Source organism: Ixodes scapularis, unplaced genomic scaffold (assembly GCF_016920785.2).
Source record: "Ixodes scapularis isolate PalLabHiFi unplaced genomic scaffold, ASM1692078v2 PGA_scaffold13__105_contigs__length_92229423, whole genome shotgun sequence".
Taxonomy (NCBI): domain Eukaryota; kingdom Metazoa; phylum Arthropoda; class Arachnida; order Ixodida; family Ixodidae; genus Ixodes; species Ixodes scapularis.
This window is the reverse complement of record NW_024609839.1, coordinates 33,121,458-33,145,441: the sequence shown is the minus strand read 5'-3', so window position 1 is coordinate 33,145,441 and position 23,984 is coordinate 33,121,458. Positions and strand designations below refer to the sequence as shown.

At 45.9% G+C, this 23,984-nt stretch overlaps 1 protein-coding gene across 1 annotated transcript in view; it reads left to right on the top strand.

The window, feature by feature from the left end:
* Positions 1-3,535, top strand: part of LOC115309655 — a 35,010-nt gene extending 31,475 nt beyond the window's left edge. The window contains exons 5-6 of the mRNA XM_042289851.1: positions 620-676; positions 3,350-3,535. Coding sequence (XP_042145785.1) covers positions 620-676; positions 3,350-3,535 — 243 coding nt within the window. The remainder of the gene's footprint in view (positions 1-619; positions 677-3,349) is intronic.
* The last annotated feature ends 20,449 nt before the right edge of the window (positions 3,536-23,984 follow it).

The window sequence follows — 23,984 nt, the reverse complement described above, 5'->3', positions numbered from 1 at the left end:
TCCCGCTACGTCTAGCGGAAAAAAATTTCTCCACCAAATTTAGCGGAAAAAGTTCTCCGCTAAATATAGTGTAAACAATTCCCCGCTAAAGTTAGGGGAAGAAATAGCCCCGCTAAATTCCCGCCAAATTTGCACGCGATGCTCTCACTAAAGATGTGCATTTTCTGCGACTTGGGTTAAGCACATGTCGATACACACCCAGGTTAGTAGTGGGGGACTTTCCATCTTCTCCCCTCAGTACCCTTCCCTCCTCCTCCTCCTCAAGAGCTGCGCTCTAATTTGGCGTTACAGGGGATTGTAAACGTCTTTCATTTTTTAGATAATAAACAGCATGCCCGGAACAGTAAAGCCTAGGTATTCTGAAAATGCTTGTAGTTTAAAACAACTGAACAAACAACAACAACAACGTCTGAGCTCCCCTTTAAGAATTCTATTATTATATCATAAACTCCATGAAATGAAAGTGCGGATAACATAGGAAAGAAGGCTGACATGTGCAGGTCTTCATTCCTATTTGTTCCCCCCTTCTTCTTAAATATTTATTCCATCATTTGCATTGAAGTGTTTCTGCCAACCCTGTTGCACTGAATTCATCTGCAACGTTTCTGTTGAATTGCAGCGTGCCACCCAGGTTCTTTGGCTCGTCTGCTTTCTTGTGCTCTGGATGTGCATTTGGGTGAGTGTTTCTCCGTGACTGGCTGCGACATCTGTATTGGAAAGCTGTAGTACTGTGCCCGGAATACGTCTCCGACTGGTATTTTAAGCTCTGTTATACTCCGACGTAACGCGTGCGCGCGCGCGAGCGCGTCACAGCGACGTCACGTCGGCGAAAACCCGACGCTCTATACTCCGGCGTCGTGGCGTAACCGACGCGACCGGCGGCGTTCGACGCACCCTGACCGCCTCGACGCCAAAATGGAGCGTGCGGTATTCCGCGCCGGCCGCGCCGGCGACGCCGGACCAGGATGCATCACGCGCTGGCTCCCGGCAGCCCTCACGCGGGAAGCGCGGCGAATACGAGCAATAGCAGACGACTGGAGCACCACTCCGTGTGGCGTCATGTTTGAAGAATCGGACTCGGTCGTCGAGAAGCTCATCGAGGGAATTCGTCCTCACCCGTGTGTCTACGACACGAAGAAGCTTGAGTACCGTAGACCTTGCGCTTGTCAAAGATGTACCGTATGTACATTGACCGCCTACGCTTGCGGCGCATGTGGTGCGCCAACAGTGCAAGCGCGAGTTTTCGTCGTGCAAGGTACGTCCACGCCATCGCTCGAACTTGGCGCTCAAGAAGTGCGAGAATTGTCGTCTGCTATTGGAAAGGAAAGGGACCGGAAGTGGCGCACTCTCACAGGAAACGTGCCCTCGTAGTCAGATTCTGCGCATGCGCCACGCCGGCGGCCCACCTTCGCACAGCCGCGGGAGTCGCCAGGGCCGCCGGAGTATAAAGAGGGCGAATTTTTGACGCGCTCGGCGTGACTGACGTGACGTAGCCGACTTCGGCTGGCGTTCGCCTGCGCGCGCGTTACGTCGGAGTATAACAGAGCCTTTAGAGTCCTATACCGCCATTTTGTTCAAGCTTCAAAAGTGGTCCCATATGGCAACATACGGCATCGGAAGAGTCGGAGTGTTATGATGTAGGATGTTGCGATCCTGGCGCCTGGTCATAGATGTTCTAGAAAAAAATTGCTGCAGAAACCACTATTTTTGTTTCTGTATGAATTGAATAGCATTCGTATAGGACGATATAAAGAACGACTATTACAGCGACATCAAGAACGACATTAAGGACGACATATAGGACGGCATCAAGATGCACATATCTACTTGGCATGAGGAGGCCAGGAAATCCAAAAAACTCGGGGGGGGGGGGGGGGGGGGGTGTAGTTAAAGAATGCTATAGCATGAAAAGCAAGAGTGAGCGCATGTGTCGCTGTCGTCGTGACGTCCCAACTCCCGGCTGACAAACCCTTCCGTAGCCCTTCAAGCAGCAGGAGGATGACCTGCATCAGAACAGGCGTCTGCCACATCCACCACTGCTACAGTGACGCTGCCAGGATCGTGGCTGGTGACAACATGACACTTGTATGATGTCATCGGGCAGAAATCGAGGGACCACTTTTTAGAGCGGAGTAAACACACCAGTCGAGCACTTGTTCCTTGCACCATAGCCGTAAGAAAAAGGGGCTAAATTGGCCAGGCACTGACGCTGTTGCCCAGTCTCGGTGGCGTTACGCAGCCGTTCATATTAGGAAAGTATGGAATGTGCCCTTAACAAAGGGTGAATTCAGCATAAATTCAAAACGATAGAGGGCAGTTGAAGTATGTGGAAGTCTCCTAGCAACTGTTCTGGTTTCGAGTTTAGACCTTTGTGGCATTTCGGTCTCTTGTAGGAATGAAGTTATGGCATCATGATAACGGTGGAGTCCAGATACTACATTTTTTATCATGTTGGAAATTAGCTGAGACTGTGGTAAAAGGGGAAACTTAGTAAAAGAAAAAGGGCACTGCACAAAAAAAAAAAATCTCGTACTCGACTATTGTGTTTTCTCGGGCAATTTTAAAAATCATCAAAACGCACCAGTTCGAGAGTGCACTCAATCGATTTTTGTTGACATATTTATGTAAATATTGTTCTCAATAGAAATGACCTTTTTGCATATTTTGGTGCATTTGAATGTGGGTATTTTTTTTATTCATTTGCATGCTGCTTGAATTGTGGATACTACAGAGTGTAACTCCAAGAAATGCGAAATTTTCAGAAGCCAAACCTGAAAAGATAGTCTCCGCATTTCACTAAAATCAATTTGAATAACCCGGAACTCTACTTACCCTAAAATTATGACATCCCCTCAAAATTTCTAGATAATCTCTAATATTTTCTTGAGGGCATGAGGGTTAGGGAACCTCCATAGTGTAGGAAAAAACGAGGAACCTTGGGAGGTTTTCTAAGAATTAAAATAGTGGGAAATATACGACGCACCCACATCTGTTCAGTTGATATAAAAAAATGCCAGAAATGTCTAAAAAAACAGTTCAGGGAACAACCAAACTTTACACTCGTTCTACGGTAAAAGATGACGCCGTGAACATTTGTTTTTTGCCCAAGGGTAGAGTGCATCCTGCTGCTTAAGCATGTTTTCTATCAGTGCAATACCAGATTCATTATATTTCTGGTCTGATGTCTTCTTTTTTCCTCTTTGAATTGACCAGGGATGACCTGGGAGAGTTTTGGAAATTTCGAAGCATAAGAATGGTAGACTCCTTGTATTCATATCGACATAAGCATCTTCCTAGGTTCGTTGGAGTGGCTCGCTGATTTTTATAACAGAAACTCCTTTCATTTTAGTGCTACTTCTTCGTGGTGGTGCTGTCCTTTTACAAGCAGCTGGCAAATGCTGCAAAGAACCCGGCCATTGGCACGGCGCCTTCGGCTCAGCATGGCCCTCCTAGCATCTATGTGCCACCTCAGAGCTACAGTCCCGCTGCCCCGACACCCCAGTGCTACTCGGACTCCAAGATGACCCTTGTGTGAAAAGCACAAACCTGTCTTGTTACTTTTAGAGAGCAGCTCTTAGGCGCCTGTTCCCGGGTTTCGCGGCGTTGGCGTAACCGCGCTAAATTTAGCGGGGAAAATGACGTCACATGACGTGGTGTCACGTCACCTATGAACAAATTCAGATTCTCCACTAGATCTAGCGGGAAAATTGACGTTACGTGTGGAGGAGGAGGAAGGTTCGGAGGAAGAGGCGGAAAAGAGGTGGAGGAGAGAGGAGGTGGAGGAAAGGAGGGGGAGGAAGAGAGGCACGGAGGAGGAGGAGCGGCAACCCTCCCCTCCATACCTTCCCCTCCTCCTCAAGAGCTGCGTTCTAATTTCGCGTTACAGAGATTTGTAAACATCTTTATTTTTGTTTGTTTGTTTTGTTTTACTGTTAAGTTATTGTACCTATCTCCCCCCCCCCCTTTATTCAGTCTTCTGGGACTCTTATTTTTGTACCTTTCCTATAGGATGTGCGATATTTTTTGTGTTCTGGTCGTTACAACATTGTTCTGAGATTGGCTTGACTTTTGGAATTGGTCTTTTGCACACGGGTGTAAAGGCTAGGCAGTTATTTAAAGTTTTTTCTTCTGGTTTGCTGCTGTTCTGCTGCCTTGCGGTTCGCTGCATGGTGTTATTAGGCCAGCATTTGGCCATAGATGTAATGTCGGCACTTTTGCCTGGCGTCGGGTGTATGGCTTTGTACTGGGTGAATAAACAAACTCTATTGTACATGAGACGTTGAATTGGGTCTAGCTTGGCACAAGTGTTGCCATCCTGGTGAACTGTTCTGCTCCTCGAAGATTGAACAGACTTGGTTAACATAATTTGTTAAATTGGGACTCATCTGGATCATACCATCATGGCAATTATACATATAATGTAGAACGCAACTTTACTTTTCTTAATCGAGTCGTAAAACTAGTCCACACAAAGCTCGTCTTCTAAAAGGGATTCTCATAGAATTGGCTTTCGATTGAATGTGCAAGTGGTGCTAGCAAGCTGCATTCAAAATTCGCCGTGTACCTGCAAACCTGGCATACTATACTTTTAAAAAAAGTGCTTGTAGTGGCTACATGAACTGTACTATGAGAGTAAAAGAGGCTAAGAAGCCCGGACACATACGGCCAAACTTGCACACCCGAGCCCAGTTCCGGATGCGCATTCTTTGAAAATAGGTTTTGTGGGTGCACACCAAATAATATAGGCTTCTATGATATATGCCCAAGCCTTCTCTGGTGTTCACTATTGTTATTTCTTGTTTTGACCAGAGATCTCTTGTATTCCCAGGTTTCTTGTGAGCTATTATGTAAGCACCGTTGCCTTTAAAGCTGCTATGTATACAAGGAATGCCGTTTACGCCAGGCCCTGTTTCTAGGCTACTGATTATTTTAGTAGCAAAAAGCGGTGGAGATAAAGGGCATTCTTGTTGAAATGAGAAAAAATTGGTTTTGCTTGCTGCTTTCTGGCTGTGGTCGCTGTATTTGATTGGATTGAATTTGGAGCTAACCCCTTTGTGTCGGGGATCTCAGCAGCGCTGGATCTAGCCTGACTAGTAGCTACGCTAGCCAATGTTATAAATACTCACTTTTTCAGGGTTGCCACCTGTTCAAGTGATTCATTTGCTCTAAGGTGCTTTTCACGCGGAGGTTTACCAAGACAAAGATGGATGGAGAGTATTTTTTTATAGTGATGCTGCATTCATTGTCTACTTTTGAAGGCATTCTAGTCAAATTAAACCTGGTGGTAGATTCGCCATTTCTTCTCAGCCACATGATTAAACCGATATTGGCCACTTGTCTGAATTTTACATAGTCGTGCTTCGGTTTTTAGCAACCAAATTCGTGTAGTTGTGGCGAATTGGCGCCGTCCGGCATTTTCGCGGAAGCTCGTGATGTATTACATGCTTCATTAAACTTATTACAAGAGTGGTGGTCACCTGCAGTTGTTATAGGAAGTAAATCAAATTGTGCATATACCGTGTTATCGTTCCTTAGTGTGAGGGCATATATGATATGGCATATCGAAGAAGACATTTCACAAAATGATTCTTTACAGGTGTTCTGTAACAGCCAAAGTGAAAAAAAAAACTTGACATCTAAGTTTTGTGAGCTATGACAAAATGCCTTCCTCCACTCGGCATTTTTTTTTGTTTAACTGCTTATTGCTCCGTACCTGCCAAATTAAATTCCTACCACAAGTGTGCTTGTTGTGCAGTGTGGGACATTCACAATGTTTGTATGAAAGAACTGTTTCCGTTCCGCTTTTTTTTTTGTTACTCTTAACGAGGCCCACGTGAGCTGCAGTTACGTTGTTAGTACCTTGTGCAAATTTCATCGCAATAACTTCTCATTTACACCAATTGGGCTGTCACTTTCTACATTTTATATTTCTGCGTTTAAATAAAGCTGTTCCTCTAAATCCAGTGTTGCTTACTTGTTTGGCACTGAGAGCAGGAACGTGAAGTTTGTGTGGCTGGCTGGTTACATCCAGCGGCGATGAATTGAAAGACCCATGAAAGAGGTGCTGCTATATACTTCGTTTCAATGTGGCTTGGAAAGGAGCGAACGCCTGTGCCTGTCTGAGCGAACGCTTGTGCCTGTCTGAGCGACGGTGGCCAAACACGTGGCATCCGTCCCCAAAGTTACAGGGGCGAGATCATAACCTAAGCAGTCGGAGAAGGGAAGGATGAGCTCTCCTCTTACCCAGACCCTCTTTTGTGTGTCCCAGAGGTCTGTCCCAGAGGTCGCTTTCGTTCCACTAGATCAGAAGTCGGAAAGGCACGTGACAGATATTGTAACGAATGACAAATGACGAGGCAGCGAAGGAACAGAAAATAAGCGTTTAATTTGGCGAACTTGTATCGAGAACAGAAATACAAAAAGATTGCGTCGAAAGAGTCGAAAGCCGGCGGAGTAGCGCGATCGAAAGCAAGAGCGAGACTGATTCGCCGAGCGGTGAATGACATTCGATCAACATGACATTTACTTTTCCGTCTGTCAGGGTATAAGGAAACCTTGCGAAACGTAAACAACAATATGAAAAGCATAAACATAACAATGCACACGGGATAACAATGCATAAAGGTAAAGAAAACAACAAATAACACGCCACGATAAAAAAGTATAAAACATGGCACAGCATATATTTTAGCTCTCCAAAGAGAAGAAAAAAGAAAAGAGAACGCAGACACTCTTGATATGACAGAAAGTGCATATTAAAGTTTCTTTTTAATTCCTGAATTGACGCACTATCTTCGATTATAGCCACCAGATCAGGATGGTCATTTAGAAGGATGGTTATTTGGTTAGATAGTTTCCGGTTTCCGTACTTTGTGCGTACTTTTTCTCTTGTGTAGTTTGTAGATCTAAGATTTTAAGTATGTTCTCTCCTAATGTACTGCTAAAAGAAGGCTGTTGGCTCGGACTTTATTTGATTATAGATGATTAAAGATAATTTATTTTTCATAACTATTTGCAGTGTTAATAACTGGTGCTTTCTGAAAAGCGGAGCTGTATGACTTCTGTACGGCGTATTTGCTATTAAACGTAAGACTTTCTCTCGCAGTGTATATAGGCTGTCTATATTTGTTTTTGGTGTTGTTCCCCATACGAGTAGGCAGTAGATAAAACGAGAATGAATCAATCTGTAGTATAACTGTTTCTTTATTCGACGTGGCAATAAATATCTAACTCTACAAATAAGTCGAATGAAGCGCGAGATCTCGGTTCTTAGTGTGTCTACATGAAAATACCAGCTTAATTTTTCATGAAAAAAACCAAAAAAACAAACCGCAAGGAATTTGTGCGAAACAACCCGTTCAATAATTTCGCCGTGATATTGTATGAGAATTTCTCGCTGGACACATTTATCGCGGGTTTTAAAAATAGTATACTTAGTTTTTCTAGTGCTTAATTCTAGCTTATTTGCTATGAGCCATAATGATACATTTCCGAGCCACGTATTGGTATGGTGCTCAATCTCCTTGTAGGTTTTTCCGAGAAAAAAAAAATATTAGTGTCATCAGCGTAAATAATTATATCTCAAGAAAGCGGGACGTTAATTAAGTCGTTGATATACACGAAAAATAACAGCGGCCGAAGGATAGAGCCCTGCGGGACACTGTGCTTTATTTTACCCATATTTGACTTCGGGTTATTAACGTCTGTATATTTAAACCAGTTAGATAAATAACTATTTATTAGGCTAAGTGAATTCCCATTAATCCCACATCTATGAAGTATTCCCAATAGAATGTCGTGCTTGATTGAATCGAACGCTTTTTTTTTAAGTCAATGAATACGCCTACTGTATACAGTTGGTGTTCAAAATTAGCAATTATTCTCTTTTATCCTCTACATTGCCAGTTCCGCCGACTTTTGCTTCTGGAAGCCGTACTTTTGTTCTGATATAAGATTTATCTTTTTAAAATAGTTTAAAAATCGTTCATTGATAACTTGTTCTATAATGTTCGAAAAAAAAAAAAAAACTGGAAGAACAAAACTTGGTCTATAATTGTTTAAATCACTTTTATCCCCTCTTTTATGTATCACTGATGCCCTAGCAATTTTTAATTTACTTGGAAATACACCTGTGCCCAAGACTAGGTTCCATATATGTGATTGTTTTTGGCTAATCAAGTTGGCAACTGATGTTATAGGTCTAGCTTTTATGCCATCGTCCCCACAAGCGCTATTATTCTTTAGTTTTTGTACTAAGTTGCTTATTTCTAATTCCGTAGTTGGAAACATAAAAATCTAACTTTCTGTGCTAGATGTGATATAACACTCGTAATGAGTAATGTTTGAAGCGTTCCTACTGGGCGCACCAGACTCCAGAATGTGTTTGTTCAATTCGTCAGCAAGCATAGCCCCAGTGATGGGCATGCCTTCGACAGTAAGCTCAGTAATACCGCAGTTGTTGTTTTTTTTTGTTTTTTTTTACATAAGGGTGTTAACAGTATCCCAGACTTTCTTAGAATTATTATAGATGTCTGCAAATTTGTGAGAGGAGAATTGAACCAAAACGCGGATGCCCTGAGTAGATTTCTGCAACCGGAATCCGGAGAAGTGTCGTCCGCAGACTTGCAAGAGTATATGCTAGTCATGGAGGCGTTAGATGACGAATTTATTCCTACCACAGAACTCCAGCGCCAGACGAGGGAAGACTCCGTTCTACACCAGGTGATAAGATAGATCCTGAAGGGCTCACCAAACGATCAGCACAAGGTCGACCGGCAGCTAGGACCGTACTACGCTGGGAAGGACGAGCTGACAGCGTCCCACGGATTGGTATTTTGGGGACAGCAGGTGGTCATTCCGGAAACCGCACGAAGACAATGTTGAAATTACTGCACGACGCTCATAGGGGCGTGTGCGGAATGAAAGCCTTTGTGAGAACTTTGTTATGGTACCCAGGGGTGGATAACGATCTCGAACAAGCCGCGCGAAGGTGTCCCGCGTGCGCGCAAGTAGCTTCGCTACCGCCATCTCAAGTGTCAGTACCCTGGCCAGAAACCAAAGAAAGATGGGCCTTAGGGGACATCGATATTGCGGGGCCGGTCGATGGCTTCATGTTGCTAATAGTTGTGGACTCACACAGCAAGTGGATCGAGGTAGCGTCATTAAAGACGACCAAAGCGCAATTCACTATTTCGGCGCTACGTACAATATTCGACCCGTTCGGCCTACCGCGGACCATTGTTTCGGAGAATGCTCTCCAGTTCGTGAGCGTCGAATTTAAAGAATTTTGCTCACTCAACAATATTCAACATGTACGCACTGCTCCATATTCCCCACGGTCAAACGGCTTAGCCGAGCGTGCCGTGAAAACCGTGAAAGAAGGATTTAAAAAAAATGAAGGAGAATAACATGCAAACCCGGTTGGCCCGATTCCAGCACGGTTATCGGGGAACACTAGGAAAAGACGGGCAAACCCTCTCACAACGGTTACTCGGATATACTATTCGATCTCGTATTGATACCCTTGTGCTAGTGCCTTCATCGAGAACTCCCATTGTGTCTGCTAACCCATTCCGTCCTGGACAGGCGGTGTCAGTCAAAAACCATAGCCCAGGGGACAAGTGGCTGCCCGGCACTGCGAAAGAAACCTGCGGCCATCGGTTGGTGCACGTCAGCTCGCCCGAGGGAGAGCGACTTGGGCATGCAGACCAAGTTTGCCTCCGTAATGACGAATCCCAACAAGTATCACCGGTCGACGCAGCGACGGAAGATGCCGTGTTACAAGCATCTCCAGAGCAACAACCAAGCGTCATCTCCGACCACAGAAGTACACCGGCAGTCGGATCTCCAAGAAGATCCAGTCAAGTTCGACGTCCACCGGCTCGCCTTTTTTATAGGGGGAAAGGAGTGTTGGGAAGTGACGATGCAGCTAGCCATCACACTGGCGAAGGACCAAGCGGCAACACCACGTGCTTGTCCGTATCGGCCTGGGGGTGTTATCCTTGTTGTCTTATCTTACCTTATTGTTATATTTACGGGCGCGGCTAAGAAATAAACGAGTTGCTACCATGCCGGTCGATGGGTCGGTCTCGCTCACTTTACTTCATTCCCGTTCCCAATGCCACGCGTGCATGACATCATCAACGAGACGGGAGGATGCTCGTGGTTTTTACGGATTGACCTCTGCAAGGGGTATTGGTAAGTCCCTGTAGAAAAAGAAACTAAGAGACTTACTGCCTTCTGGACGCCATTTCATGTCTACGAATATGATCGGCTACCATTTGGATGGAAGAACTCAGGAGCCTGGTTTCAGAAGATGATGAATGAAGTGCTCAAGAAGTTCTTGGGTAATTTCTGTAACGTCTATGTCGATGACATTATCATTTATTCCCGGAAAAGAAAAGAGCACGTCAATCGCCTGTCCCGGGTTCTTGAAGCACTGAGCATATCCAAGTTGAAGATCAACATGAAGAAAAGCGAATTCTTCCAAAAGAGATCAGAGCCCGTCGGAAGAGTTTTTGACAGCCAAACGAAAAGCATAAAGGAGCAATTAGTGCAGGGAGTCTCCAGGCTGACAAAACCTTATGACCTGCACTCACTCCGCGTTTTTGTGGGGCTGGCTGGACATTTTCGAGCATTCATTAAAGATTATGCCACGAAGACAAAGTGTCTAAGCAGTTTTACCAACAAGGATACTCTATTTATCTGGTCTGATGAGTGCGAAAGGGCATACGACTGCCTGGTCAAGGTAATTTCTTCTGACTAAATCCTTGTGCTACCCGACTATCAACTGCTTTTCACACTTTCTGCGGACGCTTCACACTATGGCGCAGGAGCCGCCCTCTACCAGAAACACTTGACAAAACCTCCAAACCGTCAGTTAAAAGTAGTTGGATACTACTCATACACGTTTTTCAAGAGCCAGGAAAACTATGTCACCACAAAGAAAGAAGCTCTAGCGGTGATCATGGCGTTGAGATATTTCCGAAGTTACCTTGAAGGTCGCCATTTTAAACCTTTCACGGACAACCAAGCACTTACTTATCTCTAAAGTTTAACTCAACCGAAGGGAGGACTGGCCGGGTAGATCGGCGAGATACAACAGTTCTCGTTTGACATAATAATTGCCCCAATAATGTGGCTATTAGATGCCCTAAGGCCCCCTTATTCCTGCTAGGTGATTTTAATTTTCCTGGCATATCGTGGAAAGATTGCTGCCCTATTGTAACTTCTGGTTCGCCGGAGTGTTCAGCTTTCATTAGCACTTGTTCTATGTTTAACCTCTCCCAACTTGTAAATGTACCTACTCGCGTTACTAGCTCATCAGCTAATGTTCTTGACCTCGTTTTGACCACTACACCTGAATCTGTCTCATCTCTATTTCTTCTGCCTGGTTTAAGCGACCACTCTGCTATTCACTTCACTTTACAATCCAGTTCCCCCCGCCTTCCTAGGCGGTATAAACTAATTCGCGACTATGGCAAAGTGGATTTTCGAGCAATCAACGCTTAGTGGGCAATTTTTGCTGATGCTTTCTTTCCGCATTTCTGGGAACGATCGATTTATGAAAATTGGGATCTATTTAAAACCAACGTCACTACTCTCGTTGATTAATATATTCCTCTTCGTCGAATATCCTGTTCCCGAAAATCCCCGTGGTTCAACCTATCGTTAAAACGTCTTCAGAACAAAAAAAAAAAAGCGTCTTTTTCGTCGCTGTAAGGAATCCAAGAGAGGCGAACGTTGGTCAGCTTATCTGTCCGTGGCGTCGGAATATAAACAAGCTATTGTCAACGCCAAGTACGCTTTTTTTATAACACGCTCCCATCTTTGTTATCCACTGACCCACGCAAGTTCTGGAATGTCGTCAGTATGCGTGAACGTAAAGACATCCGTCTAAAATCCGAAAGTGGCCTGTTGATACCACGTCGTCATAGCTGTGTTCTTTTGAATAATAGCTTCACATTGTTCTTCACGAATTGTGGACCTACTGCATTACCTGTTATTCGAAATTCGGATTTTACACGCATGGAGCCTATTTTCATCGACTCAGATGGTATCTCTTAGCTGATTTGTAACGCGAAAATTTCATCTTTGGTAGGTATTGATGGCATCAGTTACAAGTTTTTGAAGACTACTGTGACTTATTCATCTATTATCTTGTCTATGATTTTTACGCAGTAATTGCTGTGTACCACCCTACCCGGTGACTGGAAGGTTGGCAAGGTGGTTCCAGTGCACAAATCTGGTGATGTTTTTAACCCTAGTAATTACAGACCAATTTCCTTGACATCCATTCCATGCAAGATACTTGAACATGTGATATACTCTAATCTTGTTCTTTTCCTTCAATCAAATACCTTCCTTACATCCTGCCAGCATGGTTATCGTAAACATTACTCCTGTGAAACCCAACTACTCGTTTTTACTAATGATTTGATTTCTGTGTTACACCGTTCATCTACCGTTGATTGTGTTTTTCTTGACTTCGCTAAAGCTTTTGATACAGTTCCGCATCGTCTACTACTTTACAAACTTAGCAAACTTAACCTCGATAGCAATATATTAGGATGGATTGAGTGTTTTTTGCATGATCGTACCCAGTATGTATCAACTAACGATCATGATTCTCAACTTTCTTCTGTGTCATCAGGCGCCCCTCAAGGGTCAGTCCTAGGACCCATTCTTTTCCTCATCTACATTAATGACCTTCCTGACTCTGTTGTCTCATCTATTCAACTTTTTGCTGACGATTGTGTTTTATATAGAGAAATTTCTAACTCCTCTGATGCTTCTATCCTTCAAACCGATCTTAACAGCTTCTCCGTGTGGTGCGACACTTGGCTAATGAAAAAATGCAAGGTAATGAGAGTCACAAGATCAACTAATCAATCCAATCCGCCTTCTTATCTTCTTAATTGTTCCCCCTTGTCTTCCGTTTCTACCTATAAATATCTGGGTGTTCACACTAGCTCTAATCTTTCCTGGCAAACACATATTGAGTACATTGCTAATAATGCTAACCGCATGCTCGGTTTCCTTCGTCGTAATTTCTCTGTTGCTCCGATTTCTTTGAAACTGTTATTGTGCGCTCCAAAATTGAGTAAGCTTCGTCTGTATGGGATCCACATATCAACTCGCTTGTTCTAATATTTGAATCTATCCAGAATCGCTCTGCCCGTTTTATTTTGTCCAACTATTCCCGTTTACCTAGCGTCTCTCAAATGAAACAAACATTAAATCTCCCCGATCTCTCTATCCGACGTCACATCTCCAGGCTATGCCTCTTTCATAAAATCTATTTTACAAACGACAGCCTTTGTCAGTCACTTTTTACAGCCCCCTTTTATGTGTCATCCCGTTCCGATCATCGATTTAAAGTTGGCGTACCAGTTGTAGGACTAACCTGTACTTCGACTCCTTGGTCCCCAAGACCAACGTGGACCGGTACCTCCTTCCTGCCGCCGTCGTCTCCGACCACATTGCCTTCAAGTCTGCCGTGTTTCATCACTTGACATCATAACTATTCTCTGCTCTACATGGTTTTGTTTTCCACCACTCCTCTCTGTAACGCCTAACGGCCCTCAGAGTAAATAAAGAAATAAATGAATAAATAAATAAATAACCCACCGACCCCGAGACAAGCTTTCTGACGCTGATGCCCTCTCCAGGCTACACATTCCTGAAGATACCTTCACCGAGAGTATTCACCATGTCCGAATTCGGGAAGGCAACCAAAACATGGAAGTGCGAGTTGGCAAGTTCCATGTGCCAGAGTCCGGTGTTCTTACAATCCTCTAGCTTTACCAATGCGGAATCAGGAGGGCATGATGGATTTAGGAGAACCTACTGGAAACTGAAGCGAAGGCTCGCGTGGGAGAACATGAAGCACGACGTCACCAATTATGTGCGTACTTGCCACGCGTGCCAAGCGAATAAGGCTGAACACCGACCTTGGGGAGATGAAATGGTCACGCCCGAATACTCTAACGTCTCCTTTAAGATCATTCATCTTGATATGAAGAAATCAAAAAGAAGGGAGAGGGTGACAAGAAAACGCAAGTGATCGCCATATATGAATGCACGCGAGTAGTAGCTGCGAAGGAGGGCAAAGAAGACGCCAACTCTGTCATTTCGCTGATGGAACGAGAAGCATTTCGGAATACAAAAGTCATTTTCTCAGACAATGGACCGGCCTTTCGCAGCAAAAAGATGCAGAGATGTGCGCAAGAAAAGGGAATGCGGAGAGCAAGTTCGTCTGCCTCTTGCGCAGGGGGTAGCGGTGACGTCAGCACGCCGAGCCCTGATTGGCTGATCGCGACCCCCCTATCTGAGCGTCGTCTGCTCCTTTGCAACGTCGTCTGCTCGCAACGTCATCTGCGTCTGCCTTACCTTTCCAACGACTTTCGGAAGTGCAGAGGCCGCCAGATTCACGAAACGATCGTACGCCAAACGACAAAACTTAAGAACAAATTCGTATTCACGAAACGAAATTTTCGTAAGTTTTGCGCAGGTTACGAAAAAATCCTACGACAGCTCCGAAGCTGTCTGACGCACTTCTTACGATCAAATCAGCATGGCCGACAGCGTCGCGGTAGCGACGACCCACGGAAGTTTATTTTTCTACGTGCGCTTCTCACGCGTCCCGACTTCAAGCAGCAAGAAAAAAGTAAAAAAGTACTTGAAACAGACTACGACGAACAAGAACGCTGGATCCACAAACACCCGGGAAAAGCTCCAACGGCCATGATTCCACCGAACGCGACCAAGCGAGCACGGCAGTTAGGCCTAGCAGGCACTCCGCGACTCGGCGGCCGTCTGCCCACGACCGGCTGGTGTGCTGAATGGAATATGCCCGCGCGACCCTGGTGAACCCTTCCCGTATTATACTTTGATCGCTGACCTCAGTTTTAGATTAAGAGGTCAATTTCTTCTGCTTGTTATCTCCTTGTTTCCCGAGGCAACGGTGACTCTTGCCGGTGAAAAAGCGGTGAATCTCCAACAGACGCAGGAAAGGTAAAGCAGCCATCGCTCTGACTAGCAGACGTAAAGCAGCCCACCCGCCGGCACCGCTAAAGAATGAGGGGTCTCTCCGCTCACGAAAGGAGGGAAAAAGTATTTCGAAGGAAACTTGCGGACACAACACGGCTATAACACGCTCAGCTCTCGGTTCTTAGCAAACAAACCTCGGCGCCTCGGGACACCTCGCCAGTGCGTCCTTTGATTTCCCTCCTTGATGCGCCTCTGCTAGTTGTTAGACAAAAACAACGTACCGCTCGAGTTATTTCGTCTGCCCTTTCGAAAAGGCGAAGTCGAGCTCGCTCGTAAAGACCTGCACTTCGGGAAGTCGCAGGAAAGGTAAGACAGACGCAGACGACGTTGCGAGCAGACGACGTTGCAAAGGAGCAGACGACGCTCATATAGGGGGGCGCGATCAGCCAATCAGGGCTCGGCGTTCTGACGTCACCGCTACTTCCTTTCTCATGCGCAGAAGACGAAAATGAGCCCACTTGCGAGGCGTATTAAATTCCTCTTCACTGCTCCGTACCCCCCGAAGGAAATCCGTTAGCTCACTGGGGTGATACGAAACACCAAACAACTCAGGGCAATGTATCCTAACTTCACGGGTGGATGGAAGTCCGCGCTTGAAGCAGCCGTTGCGCACCACAATTCCCATCGAGCTGGACTGGAATGTAGCCTACACTTCGCCACGTGCGGAGAGAGCCCGTCGCTACCTGCAGATCACCTTCTGGGCTTAACCAACCAAATGAAATTACAGGAACCGAAACAACTCCCACGACAAGAAAAATATCGCTCAGCAATAAAAATAATTACGACAAGCGACACCAAAGCACAGTACAGGAAATCCAATTAGGCGACATGATTTTAGTCCGAAAAGGATTGCAAGGGTCCAAGGCTGCATTTTCTGGGCCTTACATGGTCACCCAAACATGCGGGCAAAAAGGAATTCTCAAGACTCTGTATCGCTTGGGACCGAATGACACCACCGAAATCACTGCTCTTAGGAACGTGGTTCCATATCGCCTCAGGAGGGTTGAGGTTCAAAGGCCCGGCGTGTGTAATGTTCCAAGGCAAAGAGGACGACAAAGAGGAAGCTAAAAAGGAAAACAAAAAGGAAGGCGATCAAATAAAAACGCTATTTAATCTTGTTCTTACGTCGGACCTTTATAATTATGTTTTCTAAAAATAATAGCTTAGAGTACTCAAATGATTTTATTACCATTCTTTCTACCTCGTTTTTTTTTTTTTTTTTTTTTTTTTTTTATTGGATTTAGACGTTTAGTTGTTGTCGCCGTCCAGTTTGAGGAGCGCAGTCTACGCGAGATTACCGGAAGTGGCCTTGAGTGGGGACCACTAAATAGGATTTCACTGTTGTTCTGATTTGTGACGTCTTTTTAAAAACCCAAAAACAAATTACGATGACGTACGATGGCGTCATGGTGGCCAGCGCCGCGGGTGGCGGAGCGTGTCGCGATGTCGGCGTGGGAAAGGAAGGGAAAGGGTGTGCCGTCCTCCGCCGACGCGCTTGGCGCCACTGTAGCGCCTTCGCGTTTCTGCTCTCTGCCCCCCCCCCCCCCCCCCTTATTTTTTTTTTTTTTTTGCTTATCCTTTCTCATTACGTTGGACAGAGCGCCGCGCATTTGTTGACTTGTCGCTGGAGGCAGTTCTCCGTGTGTTTTCCGTCGTTGAAGCAGCGAACGTTCAAAATGATCTTGCTTTGTTCGTGTACGACAACGAGCTTGGATTAGGAGAGAATCATGGCGTACCTCACGCATTGCTGCTGCGGCTGCATGACGGTCCGAACTGGCACCAAAGTGTTGGCCATCATCAGTGTTGTGAGTACCCATGTCCCGTTTGCGATTATTTTTGGGGGGCGGTCCTGGTTGTTTTCGCGGCACCTTAGAAAACTCTTATTATTCCGGTGCCAGTGAGACATGCCACGGGAAACGAGCCGGTTGTAACGGTGTCGCGGGCGCGGGTGGATTGTTTGTTCGGTGCAAGCGTCCGCGGCGGCCTTGAGGGGGCGACGCGAGATCGTGTGGTAGAATTGCGCAATGTTTTCCTCAAGTTGCTCCTACCGGCATCACTCTCTCCTCGCTTTAACGTCTATTTTTTTCTTGTTTGGAAGAGCGGAGCGGTTGTGCTTACGGGATGCAACTTCGCTCGCTGTGTTCGCGGCTTTAAGGTTACGTGTTTGCAACTTGGAAATGAGTCACGACCAGGGTTGGGCAGTATCGCGATACAAATGTATCGCGATAGTATTTCAGAAATACATTTCGTATCTGTATTTTTGTATCGCGATACATTTTTTTTCACCAGTATCTGTATTCCTGTATCGAAATACATTTGGAATGTTTCTTTGTATCGCGATACAATAAGGATAAAACGTATTTCGTTACATTTCTTGAGAAATACTCCTCCCCTCCCCACCCTCCCCGAAAAAAAAAAAAAAGAAACAAGACCGAACGCATTTTTTTTTTTTTTTACCTCTGAGTGCACCAGAGTCAAGGAGATGCTGGGGCATTGCTGCTATGCTGACCAAGGTTCCTTTTGATTCTGCAAACTATTTTTCTATGCGTCCTCTTCTCTCTTCTGTGAAGTGTTGCGTAGTCGGGGACTCGAACCAGGTGGCATGCCAGGAGTGGAGTCAGAGCATCTTAGTGGAGCAGGTCCTTAGGTAGGGATTTCTTGAGTCATTGTTTGCTGGCATCCAATGCCCGCTGCTAACCGTCTCTCTCGCCTTAGCGTACAGAATACACCAAGCCGGCAAAGCTTAGTCACATTTCGTTGCAGCACGAGCCTGGCGGTGGTTGACTTGAAATAGTAGGAAGTCTCATGCCGTGAAGCTCAACACATATTCAAATGCATCTGCGGCTGCGCCCGTAACATTGCACGGCTCAAGGGTATGTCATCAGCCGACGTGAACTTGACCCGCTGCTCTGGTGATCCGAAACCCAGAAGGAGGCCAGAAGTGGCCTCGCTGTGCCATCCCAGACTACGTACTCCCGCGACTCGTCTCGAGACCGCTGTTTCTCGGACAGCTCGCACCTGTGCCGGCAATATCAGCTCGCGATCCACGAGGTCTCTGTTTGGATAATGCTAGGCAAAACTTGAGGACTGCAATCCGTGCGTCGGTGGCGAAGGGTCGTTAGTAAGGACCTTCAGAACAGGGATGCTACCGTATCGTTTTTTCAACCCTAAACAGAAGATAAGACATGTATTCCAAGATGCTTCAGGTGGTCCACTATTCTCGAAAATTCCAAATGACACTGTATGCACGATTTTCAACTAGATAACCTAGAACGAAAGTACGTATTGTCCTTTCATACAGCAGCGCGGTAAAGTTTCATGTTTAAGGCCATACCTACAGATGGAGAATACTAGTTTATTCCACCGTGACATAATGTGATCAATGTTGACAGGATTCCCTCGTCAGATAGACAGGATGTCATAGAAGGAACCGCGGTCAGCCCTTGATGGAACGTTTTTTTTTTTTTTACCCATTGAAGACTCCTTGTCGTCCGAAACCACTACCTTCAAGGCAAAGTGCCAAGCCTACAGGAAAGTAATTTGAGGATCGAAAACATCCACTTGAAACTTCAAGCTTCATCTCAGTTGGCGTCTCAAAAAAATTGGAAAATGTATTGCACTATCAGTATTTCTGTATTTGTATTTATGCCCTCCCTAAAATGTATTCCTGTATTTGTATTTCCAAATACTTTTTGCCTCTTTTTAAAATGTATTTCCAATACGTATCGCGATACATTTTTACAGATATATCTTAGTATCAGTATTTTAACTACTATTTTAATGTATCCCAGTATTTGTATTTCCAAATACATTTTGGAGTATTTCTGCCCAACCCTGGTCACGACGCAGTGCAGGCACCACTCTGTTCTAGACAGCGACCGCATTAGAAAATGCGGAATGACTATTTTAAGAGGGTATAAATATTGTTTAAAAAAATAAGTAATCCGGCGTACTAATTAAAATTACAGATAAAAAAAAATGGAGACGACGGTTGAATTGTTGCGTGTACCATACTGTAAGCGATGAAGTCTGTACCGTTGTTAAAGGTAAGAAAAAAAATGAAAGCCGCTTACAACTCCCTGTAACGCCGAATTAGAGCGCAGCTCTTGAGGAGGAGGAGGGAAGGGCACTGGGGGGGGGGGTTAAACTAACCAGGGGGGTCACGTTACCTTGGGGGTCACGTGACCCCCAATGCCGATGATGTCATCACTGACGTCACTGATGACGTCATCAGTGACGATGACGATGCGGGTACCGATGACGTCATTAGTGACGTCACTGATGACTTCACCAGTGATGATGACGATGACGATGCGAATGTCGGTGACGTCATCAGTGACGTCGCTGATGACGTCATCAGTGATGATGACGATGACGATGCGGATGCCGGTGGCGACATCAGTGACGTCACTGATGACGTCATCAGTGATGATGACGATGACAATGCGGATGTCGGTGACGTCATCAGTGATGATGACGATGACGATGTGGATGCCGGTGACGTCATCAGTGATGATGACGATGACGATGTGGATGCCGGTGACGTCATCAGTGATGATGACGATGACGATGTGGATGCCGGTGACGTCATCAGTGATGATGACGATGACGATGCGGATGCCGGTGACGTCATCAGTGATGATGACGATGACGATGTGGATGCCGGTGACGTCATCAGTGATGATGACGATGACGATGTGGATGCCGGTGACGTCATCAGTGATGATGACGATGACGATGCGGATGCCGGTGACGTCATCAGTGATGACGATGACGATGTGGATGCCGATGACGTCATCAGTGATGATGACGATGACGATGTGGATGCCGGTGACGTCATCAGTGATGATGACGATGACGATGTGGATGCCGGTGACGTCATCAGTGACGATGACGTCATGGGGGGGTCACGCGACATCGGCGGGGGTCACGTGACCTCGAGGAGGGGGCCACGTGACCTCAGGGGAGTCACGTGACTTCGGGGGGTCACGTGACCCCCCACGAGGTCACGTGACCTTGGTGGGGCTCGCGCGGTGCATTATGGGACATTTCCCATGATGCACCGCGCGGTTACGCCGACGGCGACGGCGACGGCGACGGCGACGGCGACGGCGACGCCGACGCCGACGGCGACGCCGCTCAAGCCGGAAACGGGCCCCTAAGAGCTGCGCTCTAAAACGTGTGCAAATTGCGTTGTTATTCGAAGCTAGAACAGGGGGAGCATTGAGGACTAAGACATATAGGGAAAAGTATAAGGAAATGGATACACGCTGTGTAAAATGTCAAATGGAAGACGAGACAATTGAACATGTGGTGTCGAGGTGCACAGGGCTTGCTCTAGCCCTCCCGGAAAGGTTGACGGATTTAACTGGAGCGCTGGGGTTTATAGACGAGAATGGAAGAATGAATGATAAGTGCATTTATTAACAAAGAGGAGATTGGAAGACTGGTATGAACTATCTAGGGAGAATTGAATGACATACAACTAACTGACAGGGCGGGGGTCAGGCGTGACAGAGAACAATTGGGACTCTCTCCCAGGTGGCTTCGGCCCAAAGCCTCCACCTTGACTCCTAGTGGGCCCGGTGCCGGGGTAACACCGATTATTTTTGACTAGAAGGAAAATGGGCGACTCCCTCGCTGGGGAGAAGAAGCGAGGGGTGATATTTTTAGTTATATTTTTGCCCCATCCCTCAAAGGTCTTCCCGGTGATATCCCACAATCCCTGGTGATAGTTTCGAAATTACAGAGGGTAAGCAAATAGGCGAGGTAAAGAAGTCACACTTTTTTTTCTTACTTTGTAGGCTAGGTGGCGCAAGCTACGGCCTTTTATAAACGGTACATCCATCCGCGTGCGTTGTGTTGTGTACGATCGATGAGGTCGTTGCTTTGAATTGAGGTTATGACGAGTTGTACCGTGGTGGAAGGCCGCAAAAACGTGTGCAAATTCCGGGAGACGCTTGTGTGACACACGGTATGTATTTAATGAAGTCAAAAAAGTTTAGTTGGTGCGTTTGAGACATTTTGCGTTGGTTCCCATCTTCGTCCATCGTCGCCGGTTTTTTGAAAAATGTGTAAACATTGTTAGCTGTTTTCAGCCAAAACTATACAATTCGTAGTGCTCTAATTTAGCACTCGTTCTCGAATTGTTTGTGGCGTTCGTCCTCCGCGTTGATCGTCTGTCGCCGAAGATTTAGGTTTTCAACCAGCACTAAACTAAAATGAACGCGAGCGAGCATACTCTGCGAGCAGCTGATTTATTTAGCGGGAGTAACTTTGAAGCTTTAGAAGAATCGATTTCAAGCTACAGGTAACGCGAGTCTCGGAGTAGCGAGATGTTGCCATAACAACGATTACCACATCTCTTTAGGCTTAGCCACGTATTCGATGCGGCAGGAGCTAAGCGTCAGTTACTGACGAGCATTTGAACTGTCGTGTCACACTTGGATAGAAGCGTCGAAATCGACAAGCTCAATGTAGGTAAAGCAAGTGTGCGGCGCTCTGCAAACACAACTGTGCGCGCGTGCACAGCTAAGATGACCGCTGTGCACGTGCGCAGATCTGTGGAGGCTTTTTCTACAAAAGCCTCCGCAGATCCGAAAGAACAAGAATCAGAGGGGCTTTGAATATTACTTACGTACACCGCGCAAGCTGTAATGTGAAGCTCTAGGCTTGTTTTTGAACATTCTTTTTAATTTAAAAGAAATTTTGAGGCGTTGTTATTCATTACAAAGATCACACACAAAAACATCATAGGCGTTTCTTTAACAAATAGCACATTTTTACTCGGCATAGATGCGAACTAACATGGCCACCACTCCGTGCTTTTACATAGCGCGTCGTCTGCTCGATTCTACCCACTCCGTCACACAAGAGCGCCCGCAGAGTTGGCGCCACCAAAACTTCTCGTCGCCATTTCTGTGGGAGACGCGCAGACGTAAACGGACAACACAAAACCAAAAAAAAGGTATTCCGGTTGCGCTCAAGGTCCCGTTCATTACGCGCGCCGTCTGCTAATCGTGCCGTCAGCTAGCTTCGCCCGCCGCCTGCGTGATACCCCATAGCGTGAAGGACGATGTTTGTGTCTGTTACTGGACCGCTTGTGTTTTTCAGCTGATACGCGCGGTCTGGTCTTGCGTTTTAGCTTCAGGCGTCTGCCGGTTCGTGTCAACCGAGACGCGAAACGTCATCCACTTTAGGCGCACGAAGAAAAAAAATTAAAATACTGTCGGAAATGACGTTTTTAGCAATATTTCCTCGTTTATGAATTTTTTTTTCCCTTCTTGTGCGCGAGGTGGTACAGAATTAGCGTTCGTCCTTGCGGGTAGTGGGTGTAGATTGGATAACAAGAGCTACTGTGGACTTCGGTCGTCTGATTAGGTAGCAGGAGACAATTCCGTAGTGGAGTATAGGCGCGAGATTTATGTAAGTCAAAACCAGACTTGTTTTCGTTACTTGAAAACTGTAATAGATTACAAATACAAATTACCGAGCCCCAAAAGTAATGGATTACCGTTACAAATTACTTTCGCTGAAAAGTAACGGATTACTTTACTCGTTACGTTACAGATTACTTTCACGTTACTTTTTACCTACGTAAACTTATCCAGAACAAAGAAAAATAATTTTGATATTTTCCAAAAATGCTCCGCAACACTACTTTTCAAACCTCATACGCCCGTATTATGGTAGTCCTTGTGAAAATGAAACATTGTATTTAAGACAAAGAGTGTAGGTGCACACCGTTCACCTGTAAGCTGTCAAGGCACCGAAAGCTGCAACCACACCCGCCATCCCGCTAGCTTACGGCCTCCGGAAATAGTCCCTATAATTCTGCAGACAAAGCTAGCGGTGCGCATGCTCAGTAGCAGCGTCTATCTCCGCTACGAGATTAGTATCTAAAGAAGCGATCTACTAAAGCTCCCTTTTGACTCGGGTGTTACACCTGTCATTCACAAGAAAATAAAAACTTCTTTCTAACGTTACAATGTATAGGCAATGCAGAATGCAGGTGTCCCAGCTTACCTTGATGTGTTTTCGTATGTTAGAGTTTGTTTTTCTAGCTGATGACAATGTGTGTTTGTTTTTTTTGGCAAGCAAAGTATGCACTGAAACTCTAGGATTCCGTTCTCCTTAATGCTCTGGATTTTGAAGATCTCATTAAGAGATGGTCATGGAGACGACAGACACTGCATGACCGAAAACTCGACCAGAGAGAAAAAGTGGCGGTTACGGGTTATCGATCGTCCATCGGTTCTCACTTTCATGCCAATATTCGTGGATGCCAGAGGAGGGGAGGGCGCAGAGAGCGAGAGAAGTGGACATCGGTCTCACAAAACAGAGCAACAAGAGGATCACACCACTTTTACGCGTTCTGTCTCTCTGTCTCTCTGTCAGCACTCCTTAGATGGCCTAATCCCCCCCCCCCCCCCCCCCCTTTTATGTTGACAGTTGACTGTAAAATGGAGTGGACTCGACCACCATGCGCAAACAAGTAAACCCAAAGAAGTATCGTCCCTACCCTCGAAGACAATGCTCTCGGCCTCGCGCCAGGCGCTTTTCAGCCGTGCCTCAAGGACGTGCTAAATTAAATTAGCGCACATCAAAGACAAAGAAAATTTGACTCCCTCGTGCGAGGCTATATCGTCTGTTATGCCAGTTGTGATCCCGGGAATCGAAGGGGTACGGACCCGCGTCTGATGTATATCTGCAGTTGGCGAGAGGCGTCGAAGAAGTTGGAAAAGGGTGAAACGGCGTAAAAGTCAAAAACAAATAAACACGAAGAGCTTCCTCCTGCCAGGGAAACGAAGAAAAACACGATGGAAGGCGACGCAGGGCTTACTCGGCGTTGTCTTACTTAATCTTTGTCATGGATGAAGAAAGAATAAAACAATTCAAACAGGGACAACACAACCACATCTTTCACAACCATG